General features: G+C 40.1%; 2 protein-coding genes across 9 annotated transcripts in view; both read left to right on the plus strand.

Annotated features, from left to right (window-relative positions):
• Nucleotides 1-592: 592 nt before the first annotated feature.
• Nucleotides 593-21,396, plus strand: LOC307270237 (NACHT, LRR and PYD domains-containing protein 3-like). Of its 2 annotated transcripts, XM_080053427.1 has the most exons (20): nt 593-681; nt 860-1,002; nt 1,390-1,499; nt 1,892-1,996; nt 2,833-2,943; nt 3,187-3,311; nt 3,532-5,416; nt 8,736-8,912; nt 12,338-12,514; nt 15,098-15,271; nt 16,081-16,121; nt 16,338-16,393; nt 16,570-16,629; nt 17,485-17,528; nt 17,882-18,096; nt 18,432-18,697; nt 19,019-19,135; nt 19,300-19,441; nt 19,951-19,998; nt 20,306-21,396. In XM_080053427.1, exons 3-20 carry the CDS (start codon nt 1,420-1,422, stop codon nt 20,563-20,565), a joined length of 4,083 nt encoding a protein of 1,360 aa, XP_079909553.1. In that variant the 5' UTR covers nt 593-681; nt 860-1,002; nt 1,390-1,419; the 3' UTR covers nt 20,566-21,396. The 2 variants fall into 2 exon arrangements, with proteins under 2 accessions (XP_079909553.1, XP_079909554.1); XM_080053428.1 differs by lacking the exon at nt 12,338-12,514.
• A 2,635-nt stretch (nt 21,397-24,031) lies between these two features.
• The window catches only part of LOC307270234 (uncharacterized protein), an 83,403-nt gene continuing 79,856 nt past the window's right edge, over nt 24,032-27,578 (plus strand). For all 7 annotated transcript variants that reach the window (XM_080053409.1, XM_080053411.1, XM_080053413.1 and 4 more), the window contains exons 1-3: nt 24,032-24,108; nt 24,296-24,438; nt 24,791-24,900. In XM_080053409.1, the coding sequence (XP_079909535.1) occupies nt 24,821-24,900 (80 nt within the window). In that variant the 5' untranslated portion in view covers nt 24,032-24,108; nt 24,296-24,438; nt 24,791-24,820. The remainder of the gene's footprint in view (nt 24,109-24,295; nt 24,439-24,790; nt 24,901-27,578) is intronic.

The following is a 27,578-nucleotide window of genomic DNA, read 5'->3' on the forward strand; positions in this document are numbered from 1 at the left end:
TTTATTATAGCGCCGCCATAATAACTGGGCAGGGTGGCTCATTATTCTTGGGAATCTTTTTTTACACCATTTCCAGCCATTTGGCAACAATCATGTTTCTAGCTCATTCATGGTGTTTGTATTGTCTCTGCATTAGATGACTCTTACCTGTGTATTAATGGCAACTGGCAGAACAAGGTACTCATATTAACCATGGACCTATAAAGAAATGTATTTATTATTTACACTTTTTTTAAAACTTTTTTTGTTGTCATTGTCCTTTTTCCTCTGGTTAGAAAACCCTGGCCAACCCTCCAGCAAAGGTAAGGAGAGGTGATACGCCTTTAACACTGGGTCCCTCCCACCATGACATAAAAAGAGGAAGAAGGAAATCGAAGTCACAGGTAGAGGGAGGGAACCCAGCTCTCAACTGAACAGCTATAACATACAGAAGTGGAAAAACAGGTACGTTCATTTCTTTAACAACAAACGATAAACTGAACTATTAATGGCAACTGGCAGAATAAAGTACTCGTATTACAACTTTTAAAACAAAGAGGTAATACGCCTTTAACCCTGGGTGTCACCGCCATTAAACAACACTAAGAGAAAGAAGGAAATAGAAGGCACAGCTAGAGGGAGGGAACCCAGTTCTCAACAGAACAGAGTATCACGCTGCAACATACAGAAGTGGAAAAACAGGTACGTTCATTTCTTTGTACAACTGTTAACAACAAACTATAAACTGAAAATAACGACTGAAAAATCTGTTTGTATTGAGTCTGTGTCAAATCACTCCTACCTGTCTGTATTAATCTTAACTGGCAGAGAAAAGTACTCGTATTAAAACAGTTTTGTTGTCCTTATTCCTCTGTCATAGAGAGGTAATACGCCTTTAACCCTGGGTGTCACCGCCATTAAACAAATATAAGAGAAAGAAGGAAATTGAAGGCACAGCTAGAGGGAGGGAACCCAGTTCTCAACAGAGCAACAAGCTACAACATGCAGAAGTGGAAAAACCAGGTACGTTCAATTATTTGTAAAACTATGAACAACTAAAGAATGCAACTAACGGCTAAATATTGTGTTTACTGAGTCTGTGTAAAATCCCTCCTACCTGTGTATTAATGGTTACTGAAACAAGGGACTCGGACTAACTGGAATATTGCAAATCACACATTTTTGCAAGTCAAAACACAGAGCAGCCACAGTCAGGCAGTAGACAGTGTCTAACTGAAGTCTGACTATTTTATGAATTTAAACAGAGTTTGTCATTATGATCGCTGGAAAATGTCTCTCTCTCTCTCTCTGTCTGTCTCTCTCTCTCTCTGTGTGTCTGTCTGTCTGTCTGTCTGTCTGTCTGTCTGTCTGTCTGTCTGTCTGTCTGTCTGTCTGTCTGTCTGTCTCCAGTGTTAAAGGTTTCCTCTCATACTGCAGAAGATGAGTGATGTGGAGGAAGAGGACCGGTCCAAAAGAAAACCCTCAGTCCTCAGCCATGAACCTGGACCTTCACACACAAAGTAAGAGACTGTTTCTACTGTAAACTGAGTGAATAGGATTCAGTAATGTGATAACTTCAAACATGTAGAACGTCTGCACTCTCAATAATAAGATAAGAGGAATTAAACACGATTTTGTCATCAAATCTTGATCTTATCTGGAGATCACAGTTTATTTTAGTCATTATCGTGAGATATTGTAATAATCAATCTGTTATCACAAAAGGTCTTTCATCTTATGTTCAGTATCTCGTGATCTAAAGGAGGGGTAATAAACACCGTAAATACTTATTGAATAAAAATTGCAAACGTGGCCCTTTAAGGCTTCTGTACATGAGGACATTAAAGTGTTAGTGTTATCTCTGTTCTTTACAAAGACTGATGATCTGTGTAAAACATTGTTGTTTCCACAGACAGAGATCAGGGTCTCCAGACTCCGGCTGTCTGTCTATGAAGAGTGACCGGTCCAAAGGGAAACCTCCAGACTCCAGCCATGAACCTGGACCCTCACACACAGAGTAAGAGACTGTTTCTGCTTTAAACTGAGTGAATAGGATTCAGTGTTAAATGTTATCTGATGATCTACACTACAACATTGTCTTTTTATATTGCTTAATATATTTTATATTTGTTCTAATTGTGTCACTAGGGAATATCCTGATCAAGTTGTATTTTCTTCTGATCCTGATCCGAGTTCTTTATCCGCCACATACAGAGTACACGTTGATACTTATGTTTTTTTAATTTAGACCAGTCGAGTAGTCTATGAGCAAAAAAACATTGGGAAAACAAAGCCAAATGTAGCCTAAACTAATAAGATTCAAACGTTTTAGGAGCTCTTTAGACTTAACATTCTAATAGACAAGCCATTAATGAAAATGCAAAAGTAACTTTCTGTTTATTATTAAGACTGTGCGCAAATTAAGATAACTGCCCTGTCATCGGACACTCGTGGGCTACCAATACTACACGGGCTATTTCCAAACGTAGGCCTACGCGAACACGTCGCACACGGACAATCTGCTGATGTTTAACATCACTGTCGGTGTTATTATTTCTAATGGTTCCTAATTAACCAACTCACTTTCACAAGGTTTGAATTTTACTCTAGTCTCTGAAAACTGCTCAAAGTGACACAGCGCTTTGCTGTCTCTTTACCTGCGCATGTTACCACGTCATAAAACAAGGCCTAAGTAACGTTTAAACGATTTTACTTGAGTATTTTTCTCCCGTTTAGTGTCACACCCCTAGTAGAAAGTCTTCACTCTCAAATATATATTTTTTCCAGCTGTAGATAATAATGAGACAATAATAACAGAATACAATTAAGTTTTTGTTCATTTTATCAAATCAGGTTCATGTTAAGTTCAGGGTCTCCAGACTACGACTATCTGTCTATGAAAAGTGACCGGTCCAAAGAGGACCCTCCAGACGTGAGCAGTGAACCTGGACCCTCAGATACAAAGTAAGAGACTGTTTCTATTTTGGGACATTGAAGCGACCGTAGATATTGGTCTGTCTTTGTCCAGTTTGTGATTTGACCCTTTTTAAGGACTGTGATTTTGTTCCATTATTTTTAAGAGGACATATGTTCATGATATTCATGTTTTATATTGAATATGTAGGGCAAGAGCTGCATTAAACTAGTGAGCCATGGGTTGGCCTCCACTAATGTAATGTGTAATAAAGAAAGTGCTGATCTCCACAGAGAGGAGCAGCCGTCCTGCTGTGCTTTGTGTCAGGACGTCCTGAAGGATCCAGTCTCTACCAGCTCTGGACACTGGTTCTGCAGACAGTGCTTCACCTCAGCCAGTCAGACCAGCACTGTACATGGTAAGACTGTAGATCTGTCAGCTGGAGTCATCATGTCTGAAAACAGGATTCCTATTGGTTTATTCATTGTGTTGTACAATATAGATATTAAAGTGTTTTCCAAAAGACCTTGAATGGTAAAACCCTTGCTTTATTATTTTGTAGAACATTTTAATGCTGGTCATGAAATAGAACAGATTCTCAAAAATAAATCACTTTATATTTTTTTCTTGTCTTCCAGCAGATAGTGGTCTGCAGGAGGTTTTAGATGAACATAAGATCAGTCTGAAGAAGAGATGTGAACGTGTGACTGAAGGAACTGATAAAGAAGGGATTAAAACCCTCCTCAACAAGATCTACACTGAGCTCTACATCACAGAGGGACAGAGTGAAGAGGTCAATACCCAACATGAGGTGAAGCAGCTTGAGAAAGCTTCCAAGAAAAAGACCCTCCATGACTCTCCAATCAAGTGCCACGAAATCTTTAAAGCCTTACCCGACCAAGCCTTACCCGACCAAGCCTTACCCGACCAGCAGAATAAAATCAGACCCATCAGAGTCGTTATGACCAACGGAGTCGCTGGCATTGGAAAAACCTTCTCAGTGCAGAAGTTCACTCTGGACTGGGCAGAGGGCTTGGAAAACCAAGATATCAGTCTGCTGATTCCGCTTTCGTTCAGGGAGCTGAACTTGATCAGAGATGAGCAGTACAGTCTTCTCATGCTGCTCCATGTCTTCCATCCAACATTACAGAAGGTCACAGCAGAGAAGCTCTCCGTCTGTAAAGTTTTGTTCATCTTTGACGGCCTGGATGAAAGCAGACTTTCTCTGGATTTCCACAACAATGAGGTTGTGTCTGATGTCACACAGAAGTCATCAGTCAACGTGCTGCTGACGAACCTCATCAAGGGGAAACTGCTTCCATCAGCTCTCATCTGGATAACTTCCCGACCTGCAGCAGCCAATCAGATCCCTCCTTCATGTGTTGACAGGGTGACAGAAGTACGAGGCTTCACTGACCCACAGAAGGAGGAGTACTTCAGGAAGAGAGTCAGTGATGAAGAGCTGTCCAGCAGCATCATCTCACACATCAACACATCCAGGAGTCTCCACATCATGTGTCTGATCCCAGTCTTCTGCTGGATCACTGCTACAGTTCTGGAGCACATGTTGACTGCAGACCAGAGAGGAGAGCTGCCCAACACCCTGACTGGCATGTACTCACACTTCATGCTGGTTCAGACGCAGAGGAAGAAGCAGAAGTATGAAGAGGGACATGAGATGAGTCCACAGGAGCTGATGGAGGCTGACAGGGAACTTCTTCTGAAGCTGGGGAGGCTGGCGTTTGAGCAACTGCAGGAAGGAAACGTCATGTTCTACCAAGAAGACCTGGAGCGGTGTGGTCTGGATGTCACAGAGGCCTCGGTGTACTCAGGAGTTTGTACTGAGATCTTCAAGAGAGAGAGTGTGATCTTCCAGAAAACAGTCTACAGCTTTGTTCATCTGAGCGTCCAAGAGTTTCTGGCTGCAGTCTATATGTACCACTGTTACACCAACAGGAACACAGAGGTAGTGGAGGGTTTCCTGGGAGATGATGATGATGATGATTACCCAGTCTATGGATCCAGGAGGAAGGCCCTACAACAGACAGACCATTACCTTTCCCTAGATGACTTTTTGAGGAGAGCCATGAAGAGATCCCTCAAAAGTGAAAATGGCCACCTGGACCTGTTTGTCCGCTTCCTTCATGGCCTCTCTCTGGAGTCCAACCGGAGAGTCTTGAGAGGCCTGCTGGGTCCAACAAACAACAGTCCAGAAATCATCCAGAGTGTCATCAACAACCTGAAGAAGATGAACAGTGATGAGATCTCTCCTGACAGAACCATCAACATATTCCACTGTCTGACGGAGATGAACGACCTCTCAGTTCATCAGGAGATCCAGGAGTTCCTGAAGTCAGAGAACAGATCAGAGAAGGAACTGTCTGAGATCCACTGCTCTGCTCTGGCCTACATGCTGCAGATGTCAGACGAGGTTCTGGATGAGTTGGACATGTGGAAGTACAACACATCAAGGGGGGGACGACTGAGACTGATTCCAGCTGTGAGGAACTGCAGAAAGGCTGTGTAAGTACAGATGTTGGAGCCATTAGGCTATTCTTTAGTTTTTGATTTATTTGGTGAAGATGCAGGTTGGTGTTTGACCCCTGGGTGGAGCTTTGGCTCATTAGAAAGCATAAAGGTAATCACTTGGCACGGCCAGGTGTGTGTAATCTGGGGAAAGCAAACAGTTTTGTACCGTGTCAACGTGTAAACTTGTCAGCGTCTGTGATACATTGTTTGCTCTGTACTTAACAGCCTGAATGAACTTACCTTACAACAGAAACAATTTGTAATATGAACTATTGGTGAGCATGCACCACTACAAGCAATACATGAGTCACAGCACTCAAAGCAAATAGTATTGGACATTGGTTATTGGACACACAGACACGCGTACGACCGAGTTCTCCACACTGCACCAAACAGGCCTAATGTGGAGTCGGTTAATAGGCTCTACAGATGTGATTTACTTCATATATCAGTATAGATTACTAGTTTAGTTTCTCAGATACATCACAAACCAACTGTATTATTCTCTAAATAGTGGTTAAACTGCTCAGTAGAGCCGACGTTATGTCGTTGATGTCCCGTATTAATCACACACACCTCTGAAAACTGCAGACGTTTTTGTCCTCCCTTGCTCTGAGCGGAGCAGAACATTTTCTCCTCCTGTTGCTACCGACAGCAACTGCCGCCCGCGACACAGACATAGCAGGTAACAGGTCCAAACATAGGCTAGCGTGCTGCTATGTTTGGCCACCCGCAGCTACTGATCCTGGGTCAGCCACAACGTTGTAGTGACTGTAGTTGGGAGCGGGTGGGATGCACGGGGTGGGTTATTTTTAAGTTCTAGGAGCTTCTCTCTCATTTTGCACAGTTCTAAAATACTATAAATGGTTAAACGTGTACTCCTAGCGGACTTCCCTTTTTGATGCTACACCACCACACGTTGCTAAATGGCTGACCCCTCAAGTGGGGTTTGTTTTGTAGATTGCCACTACACTACGTATTCACCTAGGAGCTCATTTATAAAGCTTGCTGCACACAAAAACCTTACGTAGACAGGCGGTGGCAAACGTTGGTACTGTATAGGCCTATTTCGTTCGATAAAATCATGTTATGAATTTAGCAAATGATTACATGCATCTTTTTTCCATGACATTTGACCCTGGAAGATTACTGGAAATGTTTGGATCTCACGGGAGGGAAACAATGCTCTCGACTCGAATAGTATTCTGTCCTAGCAGTTGTGTCCTAACAATGCGTAGGCAGATAGCGAACAAGGCAATAAATGAAGCTGGCTTGAAGTCTTCTTAAGATGGTTTATTGAAGAGTTCACTCCAAGCATTGTTTTCTTTTTGTAAAACTAAGGAATACAAACAAAAATATAATTACTAAATAGCCAAATATTTCTTTTACATTTTCACAAACACAAATATAAGCCTGTGCATATACACACAAGCAGATAGCACTAGCATAACTTACACTAAGAAAAAGAATGAGCTAGGCTAAAATGATATTACATCTTAACAACTATTACATTATTGCATACATATTCACATAAGGGTCAATTATGATACCTGCCTACAACAACCAAAAGAACACTTACCGACGTATTGCTCCAAGGATCCGACATGTATTGAACAGCAGTACAGCAGTATTTCACCATGAAAAGTGTGGCAACTAAACTCATCCACTTGTTAACAAAGTAACGTCACAATACACTACCCCTGTTTCGCCACTAGGCGTCGCACTCGCACCACCAATGGTGCAGATCAGCCGAGAGGCACCTATTTGGAGACGCATGGGGAAAGTCGAGTTCCACCGGAAGTGGATTTCATTGGTCAGAATTGTAACCTATTTGTTTTCTTCTTTTTGTTTTACTGCCGGAGTTCACCTAGCGGTGAATAATAATACACGGTTTCCACCGGTTATGATGCTAGTACACAGTAAAATACGTCAGTTTGTTAAGGGTCCCAAGTGGCCAGGACGGTGGTAAAAAGTACATGTTGAGGTAGAAGATGAATGAAGCAACGAAGCTTTGTGTACATCTTCCGAAATCCGTCTGTTTAATTCACAATCATCACGAGTAGGTCAATCACATACAAATATCAACTCTTATAAATGAAACACAAAAAGTGCCACCACATTAAAAGAAATAGTTTCTGAAAAAGAAAGTAGCATTTTCGTGAATGCTGCATTAATGCTATACATAGTTATTTTATCTGAAACAATAGCTCAAACATTAGGCTAACGTTTGTGTAACTAATGTTAAGGTTGCTTGTGACCATAGTACTGCCTATCTGTCTAACAAACAATTAGGCCTATTTCTATTACAGTCCTATCTGTCTAACAAACAATTAGGCCTATTTCTATTACAGTCCTATCTGTCTAACAAACAATTAGGCCTATTTCTATTACAGTCCTATCTGTCTAACAAACAATTAGGCCTATTTCTAGTATAGTCCTATCTGTCTAACAAACAATTAGGCCTATTTCTAGTATTTCTAGCCATTCTCAATACTTTTATTTTAACAGTTGACAATTAGGCATATCTGTGTAACAAATATATAATTATCCTGACTTCCAAAAGCTGCTTGTCTTTTCCAGCCATTCTGATATGTCATTTATAGCTGTCAATCATTGAATGAAGCTGTCAAACGTACCTGCACTTATAGCTGTCAAATTTTGAAATCGTCTTCTAAACCAATGAAATCGAGAGTTCATGGTTTTCGACCAATGAAATGACGTTCGGGGAGGGACAACGCTTTTGACCAATGAACGAATGAACTGAGTTTGGGGCGTACAATTCTGACCAATGGAATTAGTTTGGGGCGTGGCCCCATCTTGCTTCCGGTGTAGTGGAGGTCCGTTTTCTCCATGCGTCTCCAAATAGGTACTCTTGGATCAGCCGTACAGCAGTATTTCACCATTTGAAAAGTGTGGCAACTAAACTCATCCACTTGTTAACAAAGTAACGTCACAATACACTACCCCTGTTTCGCCACTAGGCGTCGCACTCGCACCACCAATGGTGCAGATCAGCCTGACAAAGCTGTCTCAGAACAATTGAATTCACATTTACATTTCTCCAATATAACTAATAGACTAACGGCTAATGCATTATTTCACTTCTCAAAAAAGACTATAATGACTGTGCCATGATATGTGGTGTGTGTGTGTGTGTGTGTGTGTGTGTGTGTGTGTGTGTGTGTGTGTGTGTGTGTGTGTGTGTGTGTGTGTGTGTGTGTGTGTGTGTGCCAGGTACTGTGGCACATTCACGGCACAGGCTTTCTTCATTCCCAGAGGCTTTTTTTATTTTTTTATATACGTTTCATTACAGACTTTCTGGCTGGAACTGCGGACTCTCAGAGACTCACTTTGACGTTGTGGCCTCGGCTCTGAAGTCCAACCCCTCCCATCTCAGAGAGCTGGACCTGAGTAACAACTACCTGAAGGATTCAGGAGTGAAGCTGTTTGCTGCACTGGAGAGTCCACACTGTAGACTGGAGACTTTGAGGTCAGTTCAACGACTGTAGTTTACATAGTTTTTGAATATATTCAATTCAAATCGTTTTGGGGTTATACCTTTTTTCTTTCAGCTTCCACAGACTCCCATTGTGGTCCATCAGTCAGTACCTTTGAGGCTGTAGACTGTGTGAGAGATGTGAATGAACTTATTGAAGATCTGATGACAGCAGATAGAAACAGGCAGCAGAGAGAGAGAGAGAGAGAGAGAGAGAGAGAGAGAGAGAACATAAAGACATGAAGTCAAAGCTCAATAAAGATGATGATCTTCATGTCAGAAACTGATGTGGCTGGTACAGAGACAACACTCAGAGCCCTGTTTCAGGAAGTGTGTTTTGGGGCAACCCAGAGTTTGTTTGCTCTGAGTTAGTGGAAACTCTGGGTTTTCCGTTTCAGGAAGCAGGTTCAGCGCAACTCAGTCTGTGTCCGTGGCAACATACGCTGTGGGTCTAACCTGCTGGATAGGTGGTTAGACCTACTCTGAGTTTGTTTTCACTTTACGCTGCAGCTCTGACTGAGGTATCACAACTCGTCCCTGTACAGTTTGAAGCAAAATCACTCCATAGACATCTCCTTTAGGATGTTTTTATCATTTCCTGATGATTTTACGTTTGATCGATAATTTAGGCTATCTGATCAGTATTCTCAGCCCTTGTGTTGTTCATCTAACACACCATGAACATGCTCTACATTCAGATGAATGAGCCTATTTGTCTTGTATCTCATTTTTTGTATTAACCCATTGACGCCAATGGCAATCTAGGATACATGTCCTTATCGCCTGAGGGTTTTCTGAAAAAATACTACGAATTGTCAACATCTACCAAAACCTTAATATCTAAGCCTCTGTAGCACATAGAAACATGAAATAAAAGACATTTAAAAGGTAAGTTTCACAGGTTGTTTTAATCCATCTTACTTACTTTCACTTACAAACCAACACATTTTTCAAAAAACCGTCAAAATTATATGGGGGAAAAAAATTAATAAATTATATAAAACATTTAAAAATAATGTGCTAACTAGGTTATATTCCTGATTCCTTTAAGCATGGATAGTAGTGACTGAGTGTGTAGTGGAGAGAGAAAGATAGACAGATAGAGGGAGGAAGAGATAGCTTTATTTGATCATTTAGTTCAGTTATCACTGGCTTTAGACTCATTTGCGCTGTCGGGAGCCGATCAGATGGTCCAAAGAGCTGTATAACACAGATGAAAACGAAACTGAAACTTAACTATCGCCTGGCAGGGCTGACTTGAAGTGGAGCAGCCAAATATAGCCTAAATTAATAGATATTGTTACTAAACAGAAGTAATGTGTTTGAGCCAAGAGTAATTGTGCTCTCACAACTCCTCTGAGATTTTCTTTCCTCTTGGCATGTCTGACCTGTATGGGTTCACTTTGGTGAGCCTGAACTGACCTGATTTGGTCTCTGGCTGTACTAGTGCCGCCTAATCTCTTCACAAAAGATATCTCATTACATTGGTCCATTTCATCACTCAATTTGTCCCACCTGATTGTTTTTACCTGCTCGATTTCAGCAATATAGCTCAGGGTTCACAAACTTTTGCACATATTAACTCTGCTAAATAATTTATTTTATTTTAGTCTTTTGGATACATAATTCATTTCCTCAAAAAAAGTATGTGGAATTGATAAACACACATCTGTTATTTGATGTGAAAAATACTGGTATTGATAAAATGAACTAATAATGGTTAAACTCAATAAAACTGGGGGCGACTGTGGCTCAGTTGGTAGAGCGGGTCGGCCGATGATCAAAGGGTTGGAGGTTCGATCCCCGCCCTGCCACCTGTGTCATAGTTGTTGTGTCCTTGGGCAAGACACTTCACCCACCTTGCCTCGTGTGAATGTCGATAGTTAGCCTGCTATCGGTATATGAATGTGTGTGTGAATGGTAACGTGTAAATGGGAACAGGTCTCCCTTGCAAAAGAGTCTTCGGACTCAATGGGATATACCTGTATAAATAAAGGTTAAAAAAAAAAAAAAAAACTCAAAAGGATCACATAGGGGAGAACGGGGTAAGTAGGCACACTTTTTACTTTAGTGAGAATTGCTCATCACCAAAACATCTGTCAATAGCCATTCCTACATTAAATTGAAGCTTAAGGTGTTGGCTAGAAATGTGTGTCTCTCTTTTTTTCCAACTTATTGTAATGAAGAAGTAATTTACCATCAAAGACACTCTGACACATTGTGACAACCAACCCCATCAAGGGGTCGGTTGTCACACACTATGGGGTTGTTTGTCACAATGTTATCTTAATGGGAATAATCTTAAAAAGAAGGCAAGGAGGCAGAACCAAATTTGAATGTTTAATTGCATTGTCAAGTTGACAAATAGGCCTACATAACTTACTGTAGCCTTGGCAGCTGGTCTAGTTTGGGATGCACTGGGTTGTTTTGATTTTGTTGCCCTTTTTTCTTTTGCTTGCTAGCTGCCTTTTCCTGCTCTATTCTTTCCTTCTCTGGGGTGTCAGTGAGGATACAGCTTGACAATTTCTTTCGTTATTGGGTTCCTTTTCTGGCTGCAGCCTTGAGATAACATGTGACAACCAACCCCCCAAAAAATTTGACGACCAACCCCAACTTGAATTTCTTGCTAGCATCAAGGCCAACAACCATCTGACAACTAATTAGCTTGCTAACCACAATCTAAACTATAGTATACCCTTCACACTTTCTGAGGGTAACAAGTGTTTTGTTATAAACCCATTGTGTAAAAGCCTAGAAGAAAAATACTGAGAAGCAAAATATTTTGAATTTGACATGAAAAACACAAAACATTCTCTCACCTGAAATGCAGCTGTCTTCCTCCAAGGAAGTCTATGTATGTGACCTCTGATCCCAATTCTGGACCTTTTTTATATCAACATTTCAGAGCTAGCGCGCTCTGGTGGCGAGATATAACGAATGTGACATCCAACCCATGTGACAAATTACCCCGTTCTCCCCTACTTTCAAGCAGCACTGACGGCAAGAAGTTTTATATTTGATATTTTTATTTCTCTTCTAAATTTAGCCTGCAGTTACAAATTAAGTCTGTTTCCTAGAGAGTCATTGAGTAAATTTCCAATTTTAGTTCTTTAATTAAATGTATTTTCATATTTTTTGGTGAATGGTCACATCTTTACACAAACGATTTATTGTAAATTGATTTCCTTTAGTGAAATTTTTTCTTTGGTTTCAGTTCATTTTAATGTGTTTCCACAAATAATAAAATATAACTGCCATTATGATGATCCACAAACACAGAATAACAAAGTCACTGTGATAAGTTTAAAGTAAAGTTCATTGATTAGGACACAATAATGTTTAGCTTAACATTTAAAACCTGAACACATCTGATGGCATTATAATTTAATCTTTATCTCCATCATTTATTCTTTATTCAGATTGAGTGACTGCAGTTTGTCAGAGATCAGCTGTTCTTCTCTGGTGTCAGCTCTGAAGTCCAACCCCTCCCATCTCAGACGGCTGGATCTGGGTTACAACGAGCTGCTGCAGGATTCAGGAGTGAAGCTGCTGTGTGGTTTTCTGGAGAGTCCACTCTGTAGACTGGAGACTCTGAGGTCAGTTTACTGACTCTATTACTGTTGGAGACATTATATATTTAATGAACAATTTAACCTCAGTTGTGTAAAATCATAACTTACATCCAAGAAGTTTTATACTTCCTTTTGTTAATATTTTTATTTATTTTCGAAATGCTGTCTGCAATCAAGACCTCTGTTTCTTTGAGATAAATGTGGAAAAAACTCAATGAAGTTACTATTTTTTTGTTAACTGGTCAAATCTTTACAAAGAAGTTTATTTGCTTTAGTGGAAATATTTATTTGTTTTCAGTTCATTTTAATGTATTTTCTAGAGGTGGGCATAGATTAATTTTTTTAATCTAGATTAATCTAGATTAATTTTGGAATTAATCTAGATTAATCTAGATTAAAATGGCTCATTTGAATTCATTCATAATATGTGTGTGCTCCTAAATAATGACTCAAAGTAAGTCTTTGAGAACGTGTTTCTCAAGCCAGGTGGCGCATCAGACCAGGGGCTCATCTCCTGTTTCCAACATGCATCACAAACTGCTTGAGGAAGCTGTTCTACTATGATAATTGGTGATGAAAATAAATAATGTTCAACAAGATGTTACATAGTAACGCGTTACCGGCATCGGACCTCTTTTTTCAGTAACGAGTAATCTAACGCGTTACTATCTCCAAACCAGTAATCAGATTAAAGTTACTCATCAAAGTCACTGTGCGTTACTTTTTCTGTCATTTTCCTTAGTGAAACATTTTACATAACTGCACAAGTACGGTGGCGCTGAGCATTCACCAAATAAAAAAAAGTTTCAGAGCAGGATCTCGTAATTACGAGATAATATCTCGTAATTACGAGATAAGGATCTCGTAATTACGAGATAAGGATTTCGTAATTACGAGATAAGTATCTCGTAATTACGAGATAAGGATCACCCTCTCATTCATCAATAACGATGTCTGTGTGTGTGTGTTTGTGTGCAGACGAGGTGAACCTAGCCATAGGAAAACGTAGGCAATAGCCTTGGTTTCCGGACTAGATACAATGGGCCCCATAATCAATACAATTATTTTAAATATCTGTTTACTGTTCATTCATTAATCAGCGATCGCATCGGGAAATGAGGGACACACTTTCACTTTGTATATGCAGTTTGTTCATTATGAGCCACCGGAGCCACCGTACTGTGTTGCCTCATCCAATCAGAATGCCCGGTGGGCTAGTTCACTTTTACCTCCTGTTTGTTACTGTATCGGAACGCAGTTTTATTGAATGCTTTGATTAAATGCAGTCGTTAAACTCGGTGTAATCCATGACTCATACAAACACATAAGAACTTTCTACAAGGAGGGCATGACAATGAGTATAGCCATGTCAACTTTGTGCAGATATGCAGTCACTGGGACTATTCAGGAGAAAAGCCCAGTCGGACCTCAGCAGCTGATCACGGGCGTAAAGCCGAAAGTGTGTCCCTCAGTACCCGATGCGATCGCTGATTAATGAATGAACAGTAAACAAATTTTTAAAATAAGTGTATTGATTATGGGGCCCATTGTAGTCCGGAAACCAAGGCTATTGTCTACGTTTTCCTATGGTTCACCTCGTCTGCACACAAACACACACACACAGACATCGTTATTGATGAATGAGAGGGTGATCCTTATCTCGTAATTACGAGATCCTTATCTCGTAATTACGAGATCCTGCTCTGAAACTTTTTTTTATTTGGTGAATGCTCAGCGCCACCGTACACAAGTGACTGCGATTGCGATGTTATGTAAATAAATGTGCGCGCATGTGTCTCTAAACTCTCCAACTGCTCCAACCGCTCCTCTCGTCTTTTTGGTAGCGCCCCTCGTCTCTGCCATGCAGCGTGTGTGTGTGCCTGTGTCTGTGTGTGTGTGTGCAGCAGCATTACGGCCGAGTCGAACTGTGGCGCAAAACAAAGTTTTCCCCCCGATGAAATATAGCGTCTGCTATGGGGATATTTAGGATTCGGGTACGGTGACGTTGACGTTGAAGAGATAGAAGTGTTTAAAACTTGGAAACTTATAGTCACGTGGCGACCGGTGGCCACACACACACTGTGTGTGTGTGTGTGTGTGTGTGTGTGTGTGTGTGTGTGTGTGTGTGTGTGTGTGTGTGTGTGTGTGTGTGTGTGTGTGTGTGTGTGTGTGTGTGTGTGTGTGTGTGTGTGTGTGTGTGTGTGTGTGTGTGTGTGTGTGTGTGTGTGTGTGTGTGTGTGTGTGTGTGTGTGTGCAGCAGCATTACGGCCGAGTCTAAGCTGAACTGTACAAATGACTGGCTCCCTGAGCCGAACAGGAGGTGGAATAAGAGATTAACGGCGATATTTTTTTTATCGCCGATAAGAGTCTGGCGTTAACTCAGCACGTTAACGCCGATAACGGCCCACCACTAGTATTTTCATAAATAATAAAATATAACTGACATTGTGATGATCCACAAACACACAATAACAAAGTCACTGTGATAAGTTTAGAGAAAAGTTATTTGATTAGGACACAATAATGTTTAGTTCAACATTTAAAACCTGAACACATCTGATTGGATTATAATTGAATCTTTATCTCCATCATTTATTCTTTATTCAGATTGAGTGGCTGCAGTTTGTCAGAGATCAGCTGTGATTCTCTGGCCTCAACTCTGAAGTCCAACCCCTCCCATCTCAGAGAGCTGGAGCTGAATGACAACAACCTGCAGGATTCAGGAGTGAAGCTGCTTTCTGACTGTGTGGAGAGTCCAGACTGTAGCCTGGAGGCTCTGAGGTCAGTATGGGGTCAGACTCAGTCCGGCTGGTTCTGCAGTATTGTACTAAACACAGGGAGGTTAATGCCTCACTCACATTAGGGGTTTCCCTCCAGTTCTACCTTCCACTGTGTGAGCGTCCCAACCAACCAATAGGAGCAGCTCCTGGAGCATCAAGCATGAGACCCCTCCCAGCCAAGTGTTCAGAAGCCCCTCTACAGGGAATGAGATCAGATCAGACACTTTATTCCTCCAGAGGGGAAATGTTCTGCAGACGTTGTAGTGCAAAGTAGGAACAGTTCAAATATAAACTATCAATGAGGAACAAATCCAACATTTAGACAAAGTGAATAATATAAACAAGTTAACAGTTAGTTCATAGATTTGTATGAGAAGCTAATAGCCTAGCACAACAACTCAGTGGTTTAACGTCCTGAGTGCAGTTTCTCCTTATTTTACATTTCATATTTCTTTTCTTTGTTTCTTCAACAAACAAAATAAATCCACCAGATAATGCAAAGCAATGCAACATTTTACAATTTTTTAACAGACATGTGCAATTTTATTGTAAAATTAAAAAAGTAGTTTGTTAGTTTTTCATGTGATGTTTTTGGACCTCGACTAATCATTCATTATAAATTCCTTCATTATAATAATTATTAGCTTATTATTTTTTACTAATGCAGGATCAGAACATGGTCTTCTTGGTGAAGATTTGATGATGAAAAGCATTTGATCAGTTGTCTCTGGACTCTGAAACTGGTTAACTCAAAGAATGAACAATTATTTAAACTTGATTCCTAACTTTAGGATTGTGTTCATTCTACAGGATCAATGACAAGGAAATCAGAGCTAAGGAACACGAAAAACGTGAGTAATGAACCAATGACTCTCCTTCATCAAACTGTTTATAAACATAAAAAAAAAATCTGAAAATGAGCTTTTAACATTTAAAAAATATTTCAAATACATTTTTCATGGAGCTGTAATTTCTTAAATCTTTGAGTTTTGACTACTAATGGTTCTCACCCCATTCACGATTATATTGTTTCATTTCTTCTCTCTTTCACTTCTTCTCTCCATCAGTTCGCTCTGATGTCAAACTGGATGTGCAAAAAAACCTGCCGGACGACGGCAAAAAGGTGAGAGGAGCAGTTGCACAGTGTAAAGTCCTCCAGTGTTACTATTGCAAACTAAAATTAAACAGTAATTATTTAGACTTCAGTTAGTAATGTATACAGCCAACACTAATGGCATTAATAATATGAGCCATACATGCTTTTCCTCATATTAAACATGGCATCAATGTGTTTGTCAGGTGACAGAAGCGACCCGACCGTGTAGTAGCTCAGACGGAGGAGGAGAGGGAAAGTCACAGGTGAGATCCAATAACGGCTTGGTGATGTGTCAGTAGTGAACATTTATCTTGTGACAAATGTTTGGCTGATGATTTCCTGTATAAGAATGGTTCATCAATGTCTGTATGAATGAGAGCTTCGAATAGGCAAATGTTTCCTCACTCTTCATAAGCATCGATGTGTTATTTCCTCAGGTGACTAATATTAGCACTTGGTTTATAAAGCACTGAATGGTTTAGGGCCAAAATATATTACTGATCTGCTGATACGTTATGAACTGTCCAGAGCTCTCAGGTCATCTGGGACAGGTCTACTTACAGTCCCTAGAGTTAGGACTAAACAAGGAGACAGACAGACAGACAGACAGACAGGTCTACTTACAGTCCCTAGAGTTAGGACTAAACAAGGAGACAGACAGACAGACAGACAGACAGGTCTACTTACCGTCCCCAGAGTTAGGACTAAACAAGGAGAAGCAGCTTTTAGTTTTTCTGCACCGCATATCTGGAACAACATCTAGACTTTTCTGTTTCCCTTTTAACCTTTAATTTTTGATTCTATTTTACTTTTATTGGCATATTTTCATTGTTTTCTAAATGCAATTCTTTTAATGTTTAACTATTTGTCTGCCTGCTCTTAGTTTCGTTTTGTCTCTGTAATGCAATTTCTAATGTCTAATCTTGATGGTTTTTTATGCACCATTTCTTTGAATGCATAAACTTTCCTTGCCTAACACACATCTTACACTGGCACTCTCTGATCCACACAGTGTGCCTTAGTTGAATATTGAGAGTTTATTCCAATCACTTAACAAAGCAATGCCAGTTTTTACATTTCCTTTGAAATAATTAACTTTGTGCCTTTTTAAATTCAAGACTGCAGTATCCTTCTCTCCTGAACAGAATGGACCTAAATACAGGTAATCATATAAAATGACTAAACACTATATTCTTATTCAACTTGTTTCATGGTTCATCAACTAGTTATTATAGTTTAAATTTTTTTTTTTTTTTTAAGTTTTATGACTCAATTTGTGTTCAGCTAATGTGGTTTCTGTTTTTAAGTATTTGTGAACTACTGTAAATCTATGTCATTACTTGTTATTGTTTTTACTGTTTGTGTAGTGGCATTAATGTTTAATTTTCTTCACATCAACCTGCCAATGGACTAAAGCCTCTGGCTACAATCTTGCATATTTACATGTACATGTTCATTAATACGTCTTGTCCCTGAAACAAAGACAGTGAAACAGACCTCATACCTTCTTTCCAGGTTAAGGTGTCCTGGTGCAGGTGTGTTCCAGTGTGCTCTGACTGGCCTGGTGTTTGTAATGGCTCAGGAGGCAGAGCTGCTCTACTGGACCGTCCAATGGGACCAGAGCCTCCTCCAACCAGCTGGCAGGACTGCTGCAGGGCCGCTGTTCAAAATCCAGTGTTCTGAGGACGCTCTCTGCCAGCTCCACCTCCCACACTGTGAAACAAAGGATGGTAAAGACATGGCTGTCCTTAATGTTGAACTGCAAACATTGTCTTTAATGTGTAGCTACATTCAGGGACAAGCTAATATTATAATACAGTTTATTCCTCACACTAAATGCACACATCCAGAGAGATCATGTGTGTGTGTCAGGAAAATGATGGTGAATTAAACAAAGTAGCCAAAGGATTAAGGCTAACCTTTAGCCAGGCGTAACCTTGGGATGCTCCTGAGTTAAGGGCAATATATAAATCAACTCTCTGAGCTCAAGTAGTAAGACATTGTTTAGGCAGAGATTTACCTTTTAGCAGCAAGACAGAAGTTGATCAGCTCTTTGCTTTCACAGCTTTGCTTGTTGATGGCCTGCTGTCTGTCGCCCACATCACTGATGATGGAATGAGCATCCTGGAGCCTCTGGAGATCACAGACACTCATGTTGCTGTGAAGGTCCCTCACCTCTCTGCCTTTGGCCTGATCTGGGATTTCTTTAAAAGGTTTCTGAACATGAATCTACCAATAAAGGGCCAAGTCCTGCTGTTCCTCAGACCCCCGTATGGAAGACGTCGGATACTCAATGTATTTCTGCTGCAGAAGAACGTCCCTTTGAGTGAGGTAAGGTTATTCTTTGAGGCTAGATTGATGATTAAACCCGCTCGTGGTGTAGTGGTTAGAGCCCCCCCAGTCTCAGTCCTCTTCACAGCAGACCCGGGTTAGAATCCATCCCGGGTCGTTCTCTGCATGTCATTCCCCTCTCTGCTGCATTTAAACTCTGTCTCTACAAACTGTCCAATAAAAAGCATAAAAATGCCAAAAAATAAATAGATACATTTGTGGCCACGCAATATTTTATATATATATGTCACCGTAGTTTTTATACTTGTTCTATAATATGTCTGCCTTGGCTTGACTAATACAAATATCCTGTTACTGAAGGTTATGCCCAAACAACAAGGTGCTGAGAATATTGAAATCCCCACTGACTGTCTTGTGAGCGTTGGTCAAAGGTACAGTGTCAGCTGTGAACCTGAGAGCTACAGAATTCAGCCTAAGGTCAGTCAAGTCACTTCTACTTCTATACTGTAATTATTGTTAACAGAAGGATCACCAACACAATGTTAGCTGCATGTTGAAAATCAATTCATATTTGGCCATGTACCAGAACAACATTTTTTTACCACAGGTTTCAAAATGACGCTTTGCTACTGGTTTGACAGGATGCAGAGTTTGACTCAGATTATGGACCAAATTTCCCTCCAAAATTTCAAGTTTTTCTTGAAATGGACCAAGAGGAAGTGACTTTGAAGGTCCAAGACCAAGAGAGGCGACAAGTCTGGGAAAGTTTGGTCCCTCTGAGAGGTAACTGAATCACCCAGACCCAGTGATACACTGCACTAGACTAGAATACATATATCTATTGCTTATTTTCACCACATCATTTCACTATCAATTTATCCTAAATATATACATTCAGAACAATGAATTTTGAATGCTGGGGAATTTTAAGACAGATTTTAATGTTTTAGATTTCAGTAAGACAACTTTACATCTAACATAAGTTTTCTATCTAGAATGGAAGAGAGGAATACAATGTAATTAAATGGAACTTGAACGTTTAAATAAAATACCTACAAACAAAGCAATCGGATCTATCTGCAAAATGGTTTAGATATTCATAATTAACATTCTGATGTCTAAAAACAATTTCAAACTATCTTTGGTTGTCAAACATAGTAGAAGTCACAGCCAGCCTAGCATTAAGAAAATAATTTTGTTTGTTGTGTGTATGTAAACAGGACTATGCATAAACACTAGACTAAGGCAGATCCTTTATTTAGTTATTTTACTTTTCTCTTCATTTCTTTCAGCTGCAGGCCCCTCAGCTGGAGCAGCTGGAGTCAATCTCATGGCAGACGGTAGGTGGACATGTAGTGAGACGTCTCCTCTGTAAATGACTTGTTCTCTGCTTCAGTCACTGATCAGACTCTAGAAGGAATCTGATATATAAATGTTCTTCATTGGTTATTTAAAGGAATAGTTCAACATTTTTAATTTTTGTGTGTGTGCATTTTTGATGAAGAAATGGGCAAAGGTCTCTCAGGTAGTCAGGGGGAGCATCTTATTATAGCATCTTCAAATGAAACCTGTCTTCAGAATAAATGTTTTAACTTGGTAAATCCAGTCAGTCTTTGGAGATAAATGTATTGTTTTGTTTTTTTACAGCCGAGCACTTTGTGGACAAACATAAAGTCCAGCTGATCCAGAGAGTGAGCAACATTAAACCCATTCTGGACGAGCTCCTTGCTGAACAAGTCCTCCAACAAGAGAGTTATAATGACATCATGGCCATATCTACGTCTCAGGACAAGATGAGGGCGCTCTTCTCTGGATGTTTGAGAGCTGGTGGTGTTACCGCTAAAAACATCTTCTACAAAAGCCTTGAGGTAAATGAGCGATATCTCATTGCTGACCTTAAGAGGTAACTGTTGTGGTGAAATCCAATGTCAGACCAAACGTAGTCTAGACTGGACATTCTTTCTTAAACATTAACAGTGTAGACACAGTGATGTTGATGTTGATTTGCTGCCATTTAATCAAAGTTATTTCCTGTAATTTTACCTTTAAATGAGTTGTGATTTGTTTTGTGTGCGCGGTGCCTTCACTGCCCTCAGAGATTTCATGTAAAACCACATTCAGCAAATCAGATGTTTATCAGACAATCATGTAAGAAATGAAGGAAGGACCCCACCAGACATGTCATATCTGTGGAGTGTTTTTTTAATTTTTTTATTACTTTTTAAAGTTATTTTCTGAGACCGAGTGTGTTCTTCCAATGATAACAACGGAACAGAGTCACATAGAAGAGCATATATTTAAAACATGTTAACTGCTTAAAGGGCTCATATGGTTTTGCATTTATATACTGATGTATGTTTTCAATCAGCCTATGGTTTACATCATTCCTGCATCTTCACTGTTAGATTTGTAATATTTGAACATATTTTGAATACATTCCTGTTGCACTCTGAAGTTGTATGCTCTTGAAGGTTTGAGATCCTGAGGGGTGACCTGGGTTGAATTAACAGTGTCTGTGTGCTTAGAGCAGGTAACATGCTCACAGCTAAACCTAGATATGAGGCCTGTGTCTGTAGAAGACCGGATGTGTGTCAAAAGAGCAGCTATGGTGGAGGAGAGAGAGAAGTAAAGAAAAAGTGATGTTTATTCATGATATGTCATTTAGCCAATCGATTGCTTGTGTTTCTTTGTATGACAGTATATGTCCTTATTGTAACCTTAAAAAGGGGAAGTTATGAAATCAGGGCTCTGTAGAAGCTTATGGGGCTTTAAATTAGATTTTTGGAATCTCGTCTTTTGAATCATTTTATATTGTTTGAATAAATTGTATATTTTTTCTAAGATTGCTGTGTGAAACCATATTTTGATTTTCTGAAAAGACGGAATTGTCAATCCTCCTTTTTGCTTCTTCACACCACGGCGCTCTGGAAGATGGCCTGACCTTGCTGCTCATGGAGGGGGGGGGGGCGGTTTGTGATACCAAATAATTACTGTTGATTATTTTGTATTTTTACTGGTTGTTAGAGACACCAGTTGAATCTTTCTCGCTCACTGCTGCATATCTGACTCTAGAGGGCGCTGTCTGATAAATAAGTTTGGTTTGCTGCAGCACAATTCATTTTCTGCTTCATTAGACCGTTTGGAGAGACAGATGAAATGTGTCAGAGAGGGGAATGACATGCAGAGAACGACCCGGGCTGGATTCTAAATGAGCCTCTATGGGGGGGCTCTGACCACAGAGCACACCTTTAGCACATTTCTCACAAGGAATGCGACCCAATGCGCTTTACAGACAGGCAAAAGGGCCCAATGCGCTTTACAGACAGGCAAAAGGACCCAATGCGCTTTACAGACAGGCAAAAGGAGCAATAAAGTGAGTCAAATAAAAAACACAATAAAAAGCAACACATAGAAAACAGAGAATTGAATGTATTTGCAACCTGCAACTATTGCGTGAAAGCTGTGAAGATAAATTGCTAAGAAACAATGTACTGTTGTCCGCCTGGTTATCCAGCCGATTCTGCCAGGTATAAGTGTCCGATAACAGTGTCTCAGAGGCGGATACATGCCGTGCTTAATGCCGCCACTTCTGCGTCCTGCTGCTGGAGAGACCGCACAGACAGGTGCCCACCCATTGACTGTTGACAGTGTTCACGTCAAATAAATAAAACTGTCAATGTAGAGCATGTTCATGGTGTGTTAGGTGGCTTATATGAACAATATGAGGGCTGAGAATAATGATCAGATAAATGACTGATCACACGCTGTGACAGCTTTCTTCAGTCGGAGCTGCAGTGTGAAGAGACGAAAAACTCAAATACGCTTCTTTTTATTTCCACGGTGGCCCTAATTTGCCGTTGTATAAATTCATGTTAAAGCTGGGGTGGAGGATTTGGGGAGAAAATGGCAGTTGGGAAAGAGATTCGAATTCAAATACCTCAACCGCTCCACTTGTTCTCTTTGGTCCCTCCCCTATGGTTCCTCCCTGACACGCTCTACACCAACAAAGTCGTGCCAAAGTGAATGGACAGTCCCAACAGCCAATAAGAACAGAGAATCGGAGCCTCGCTCTGATTGGTCAAAGTGTACAGCTCATGTTAACTTTGACCAATCAGAAATCATATACCCCAGCTTTAATGTTGTGTTTTTTTTTGTTTTTTTTTTTGTTTTTTTTTCATCATACCTCATCCTGTATGCCAGACGTGTGACGAAATGCGACAAAGGAGGAGTTTCCCCCGTATTTATAACATGGGCCTATTACGAAATGAATGTATAAGATTTATAGTTATATAGATTTATAGTCACGGCACTATGAAATTTTGGTAATTTGCAGAGATAATTTATTTTTTCCTGTGACGTCTTCCTCCACGGCGGTGACGTTGTCCAATAGGAGCACGGAGCGCTAGAAACAAACGACGGTTGGTGGAAGAGAAGTTGCCGGTGTAATAAGGGATATCACCTCCATGGAGCCGTTAGGTGGAAATATGTTTGTTTTCTCTGGAAACAACACGCCTGTCTTTGAGATGTGTCAACGAGGGACGACCAGGACAGGGTTAAAAAAGAAGATTACTGACGAGAGAAGGAAATATCAGAGGCACTTCAGAGAAACGGTGAGTAACTGCCGGTTGTAGATTCAAGCTAGCAAATCATTCATTGTCTCCATGGTAACAGCTACCAGTGAAGCGCTAATAATAATTTACCGGTAGACTACTCGAGTTAACATGGTAATAGCAAAGTGTAAAATAAATATATAACAAGTAAATGTCCTGTACGTCGTGTAGGTGACCAACGTGTAGTCTTATGTCATTTCTCTCGGCCAAGTAACGGCACAAATAAATCGCAAAATAATCGTCTAATCTGATACAGTGACCATTGTGACCGCCATGATGATTAGGCAGAAAGAGGAGGGAAAAGTATATTTATCCTTTCATTTCCGTACATGACACATTTAATTTAGCGTACAACTCATATTGAGAATTTTTTAAACTTTATTTTCTACTGTTTATTATAGCGCCACTATGTGGGCAAGTGTGGCTCATTATTTTTGGAAAGCTTTTTTTCACCATTTTCAGATATTGTTTGGGCCAAATGTAATGTTTCACACTCATTCCAGTAGCTGTAGTATTGTATCACTCTGCATTAGATGACTCCTACATGTGTATTAATGGCAACTGGCAGAAATGACAGTAGACAAATAACTCACTTTATAAAAAGGTTTTTTTCTTTTTTGTTGTTCTTTTGCCTTTGTCCTTGTTGATTAAAGAAACTCTGGCCATCACTCCAGCAAAGGAAAGGAGAGGTAATACGCCTTTAACACTGGGTCCCTCCCACCATTACATAAAAAGAGGAAGAAGGAAATCGAAGTCACAGGTAGAGGGAGGGAACCCAGCTCTCAACAGAACAGAACAGAACAGAGTATCACGCTACAACATACAGAAGTGGAAAAACAGGTCTGTTCATTTGTTTGTACAACTGTTAACAAACTATAAACTGCAAATAGATAAAGAAAAATCTGTTTGTATTGAGTCTGTGTCAAATCACTGCTACATGTCTGTATTAATAGCAACTGGCAGAAAGAAGAACTTGTATTAAAACTATTTTAAAACTGTTTTTGTTGCCCTTGTTCCTCTGTCCCAGAGAGGTAATACGCCTTTAACCCTGGGTGTCACCGCCATTAAACAACAATAAGAGAAAGAAGGAAATAGAAGGCACAGCTAGAGGGAGGAAACACAGGTCTCAACAGAACAACAAGCTACAACATGCAGAAGTGGAAAAACCAGGTACGTTCAATTATTTGTAAAACTATAAACAACTACAGAATGCAAATAATGACTGAATAATCTGTTAATTGAGCCTGTGTAAAATCCCTCCTACCTGTGTATTAATGGTTACTGAAACAAGGGACTTGGACTAACTGGAATATTGCCAATCAAACCATGTTTCACAGCTACAAAGCAAGTCAAAACACAGAGCAGCCACAGTCAGACAGTAGACAGTGTCTTACTGAAGTCTGACTATTTTATGGATTTAAACAAAGTTTGTCATTATGATTCCTGGAAAATACACATGGTTGTGTGTGTGTGTGTGTGTGCGTGTGCGTGCCTGTCTGTCTGTCTGTCTGCCTGTCTCCAGTGTTAAAGGTTACCTCTTATACTGCAGAAGATGAGTGATGTGGAGGAAGAGGACCGGTCTAAAAGAAAACCCTCAGTCCTCAGTAGTGAACCTGGACCTTCACACAAAAAGTAAGAGACTGTTTCTACTGTAAACTGAGTGGATAGGATTCAGTAATGTGATAACTTCAAACATGTAGAAAGTCTGCACTCTCAATAATATAAGAAGAATTAAACAAGGTTTTGTCATCAAATCTCGAGATCAGTTTATTTTTGTCAATATTTTGAGATATTGAATAGGGATGGGCGTGAGTAATCGAGTACTCGAGTACTCCTCGTTTCAAATGAACTCGATCGGTGGATGAGGAAAATCGTTGTTTTTTTTTTAAGTGTCTGTAGCCTTTAGGCCGGCGGGCCGCCCCTTTTTAAAATGTTACGTGTACAAAACGACACAAAACGGATAAAATAAAGTTTAACAAAATTTATTATTTGGATGCAAGTGCAATAAACTGAGCGTTGTGTCAAACAGCAACTGAAAATAACTGCCACCTCCGTGCCACCGCAGCGCAGCCTGTGTTTTCCACAGCACCGCGGAGCTGAACACGGTCTCTCCTTTCTCCAGAACATTTTCAGGAATGTAACTGTCCAATTATTTCAAAGCAGATGATAAAGTTACGTTTATAAAAAGGGGAGATGACACCTGTTACTCTCAGTTAGTAATGAGTAGACTCCAGGTGAGCATGCAAGGTGCTCTCCGCTTGGAAAGAAAAGTAAAGAAGAAGCAAAGCTTACTTCAGGCACATTCACTCCGAGCCAACAACAGTTAAGAAGCCTTCAATAGGGAATATGGGGATGAGATTCACAAGCCGACCGGTGTAACGTTCCGTTAATGAGGAATTAGTCGCGGTAATTATTCGCGGACACGGAGTGAGCATTACGCGGTTGGATATACAACTAGGCTACTTAAGTCTACTGCTTTGGTGAGTTATTTATATGTATTTAAATTGTAGGACAATCATTTTATATTATTTGCTGCCCTTCTTATTTTAAATGGTGACTAAGGCAATTTTTTTGTTAGCCAACTACAGCCCATGCTTTTTTTCTCTTTGTTTCTCCCCACTGCAGACCTACTTGATCGGTTTAAACTGTGGCCCGTCTATTTAATTACTTTCAGTGAGGAAAAGGTGTTTTAAACTTGTGGAAAATATATCCTTAATATCATATGGCAACTGTGACTGTTTGGCAATAAGCATTGAGCGCTTGCAGCATATTTTCTGGGGTCCAGTCACAAAAGGTGTTAGTTTGAAGAATATAAATGAGTCTGCTGAGCCAGGAATGAGTTGAGGTGGATAAAGTATTTTATTAGGATAAAATAACCCATCTCCTGTGTCAGACCAGGTTGGTCATGCCCTGGTTAGCCAATTCCATTATCCCAACCTCCTCTCTGTCAGTGTGTGCTTCCCTTTTAACCCCAAAATGTGATCCCCTGGTTGGTCAGTTTCCCTCACTAAGATCTGCCCTTAATCAATCTGATTGGTGAATTTGAACTATCTGGACACTGCCTACTTTCTTACAGCATCATCTCCTGGCCTGCAAGGCATGTCGCCACAATGTCTGCTTGTGTGCTTTAGAACAACCCTTTTGGCCAGGGGCCAATAAATTAGCTGTTAAATCTTAACCAGACTGTCCTAAATTGCCCTCATAAGAGAGTCACCCCGGAATCTCCTTTTGTGTGCAATTTGAATGATCTACAGATTAAGCAATTCCCATTCCTGTCCTTGAGTTAGGGTTAAGCATCAAGCAGAATGAGACACTCTAACTCAGTATAATGTCCTTCTGAAACAGTATAAGCATAGTATAAAATGTGTTGGAATACACTATACGCTTTATTGCGGTGAACCGTTATTCTGCAGACAGATGCGTTGCGTTCTAAAAATGGAAAAAAGTTTAACGAGGAATCGATTGATCCTCGAGGAATGCAAGCGATCACTCGAGTAGCGAAAACACTACTCGTGCCCATCCCTAATATTGAATAATCAATCTGTTATCACAAAAGGTCTTTCATCTCAAGATCTAAGAGAAATAAACACGGTAAATACTTATTTAAAAAAAATGCAAACATAACCCCTCTAGGCTTCGTACATGATGTCATTAAAGCAGGGGTTCTCAAACTTTTGATAGCTGAGAGCCAATTTAGGAACCCAACATAGGACCGCCGAAGGAAAAAACTGGAAAAAACTGAAATAATTTCAATGGCCAGGTTGAGTCTTTACATTTTACTTGTATTGGTCTGCATCCAGTAATGTGTAATTAACACATTTTAATTAATAAATGAAGGGCTAGGTTTAATTTCAACATTGGGGGGACACATTAAAAGTGGGAGTCTAGGGGTAGTCCCCCAGAAAAATTTGAGGAATTTGAAACACTTCATTTTGTGTCTTCTGTATTTATTTAAGGTGGACATGTTAAGGAAAAGACAAGTAGCTCCCATATGGAATATAAATCAGTAAGGCACTGAGGCATTCTGTATTGCATTCAAATATTTATTTTACTTTATTGTTCAAAACTTTCTGCACATTGAAAACGTATCACCTATTGGAGTGTTCTCTTGTTGGACTCACTTCTCATGATGCAGCAGCAATGTTAACTATTATGACACTATACATTGGAAATAAACAGGGTGGGCTATCAGCAGCCAACTAAGCAGTTAGGTCCATCGCTATCAGCAGCTAGCTAACGTTAGCTTGTTAGCTAAACTTTAGGCAAAAGAGTTACAAACCAGATAATGTTAGCATCCATCCTTAGACACT

The sequence above is a fragment of the Ammodytes marinus genome (assembly GCF_949987685.1).
Source record: "Ammodytes marinus genome assembly, chromosome: 25".
Classification (NCBI taxonomy): Eukaryota; Metazoa; Chordata; class Actinopteri; order Uranoscopiformes; family Ammodytidae; genus Ammodytes; species Ammodytes marinus.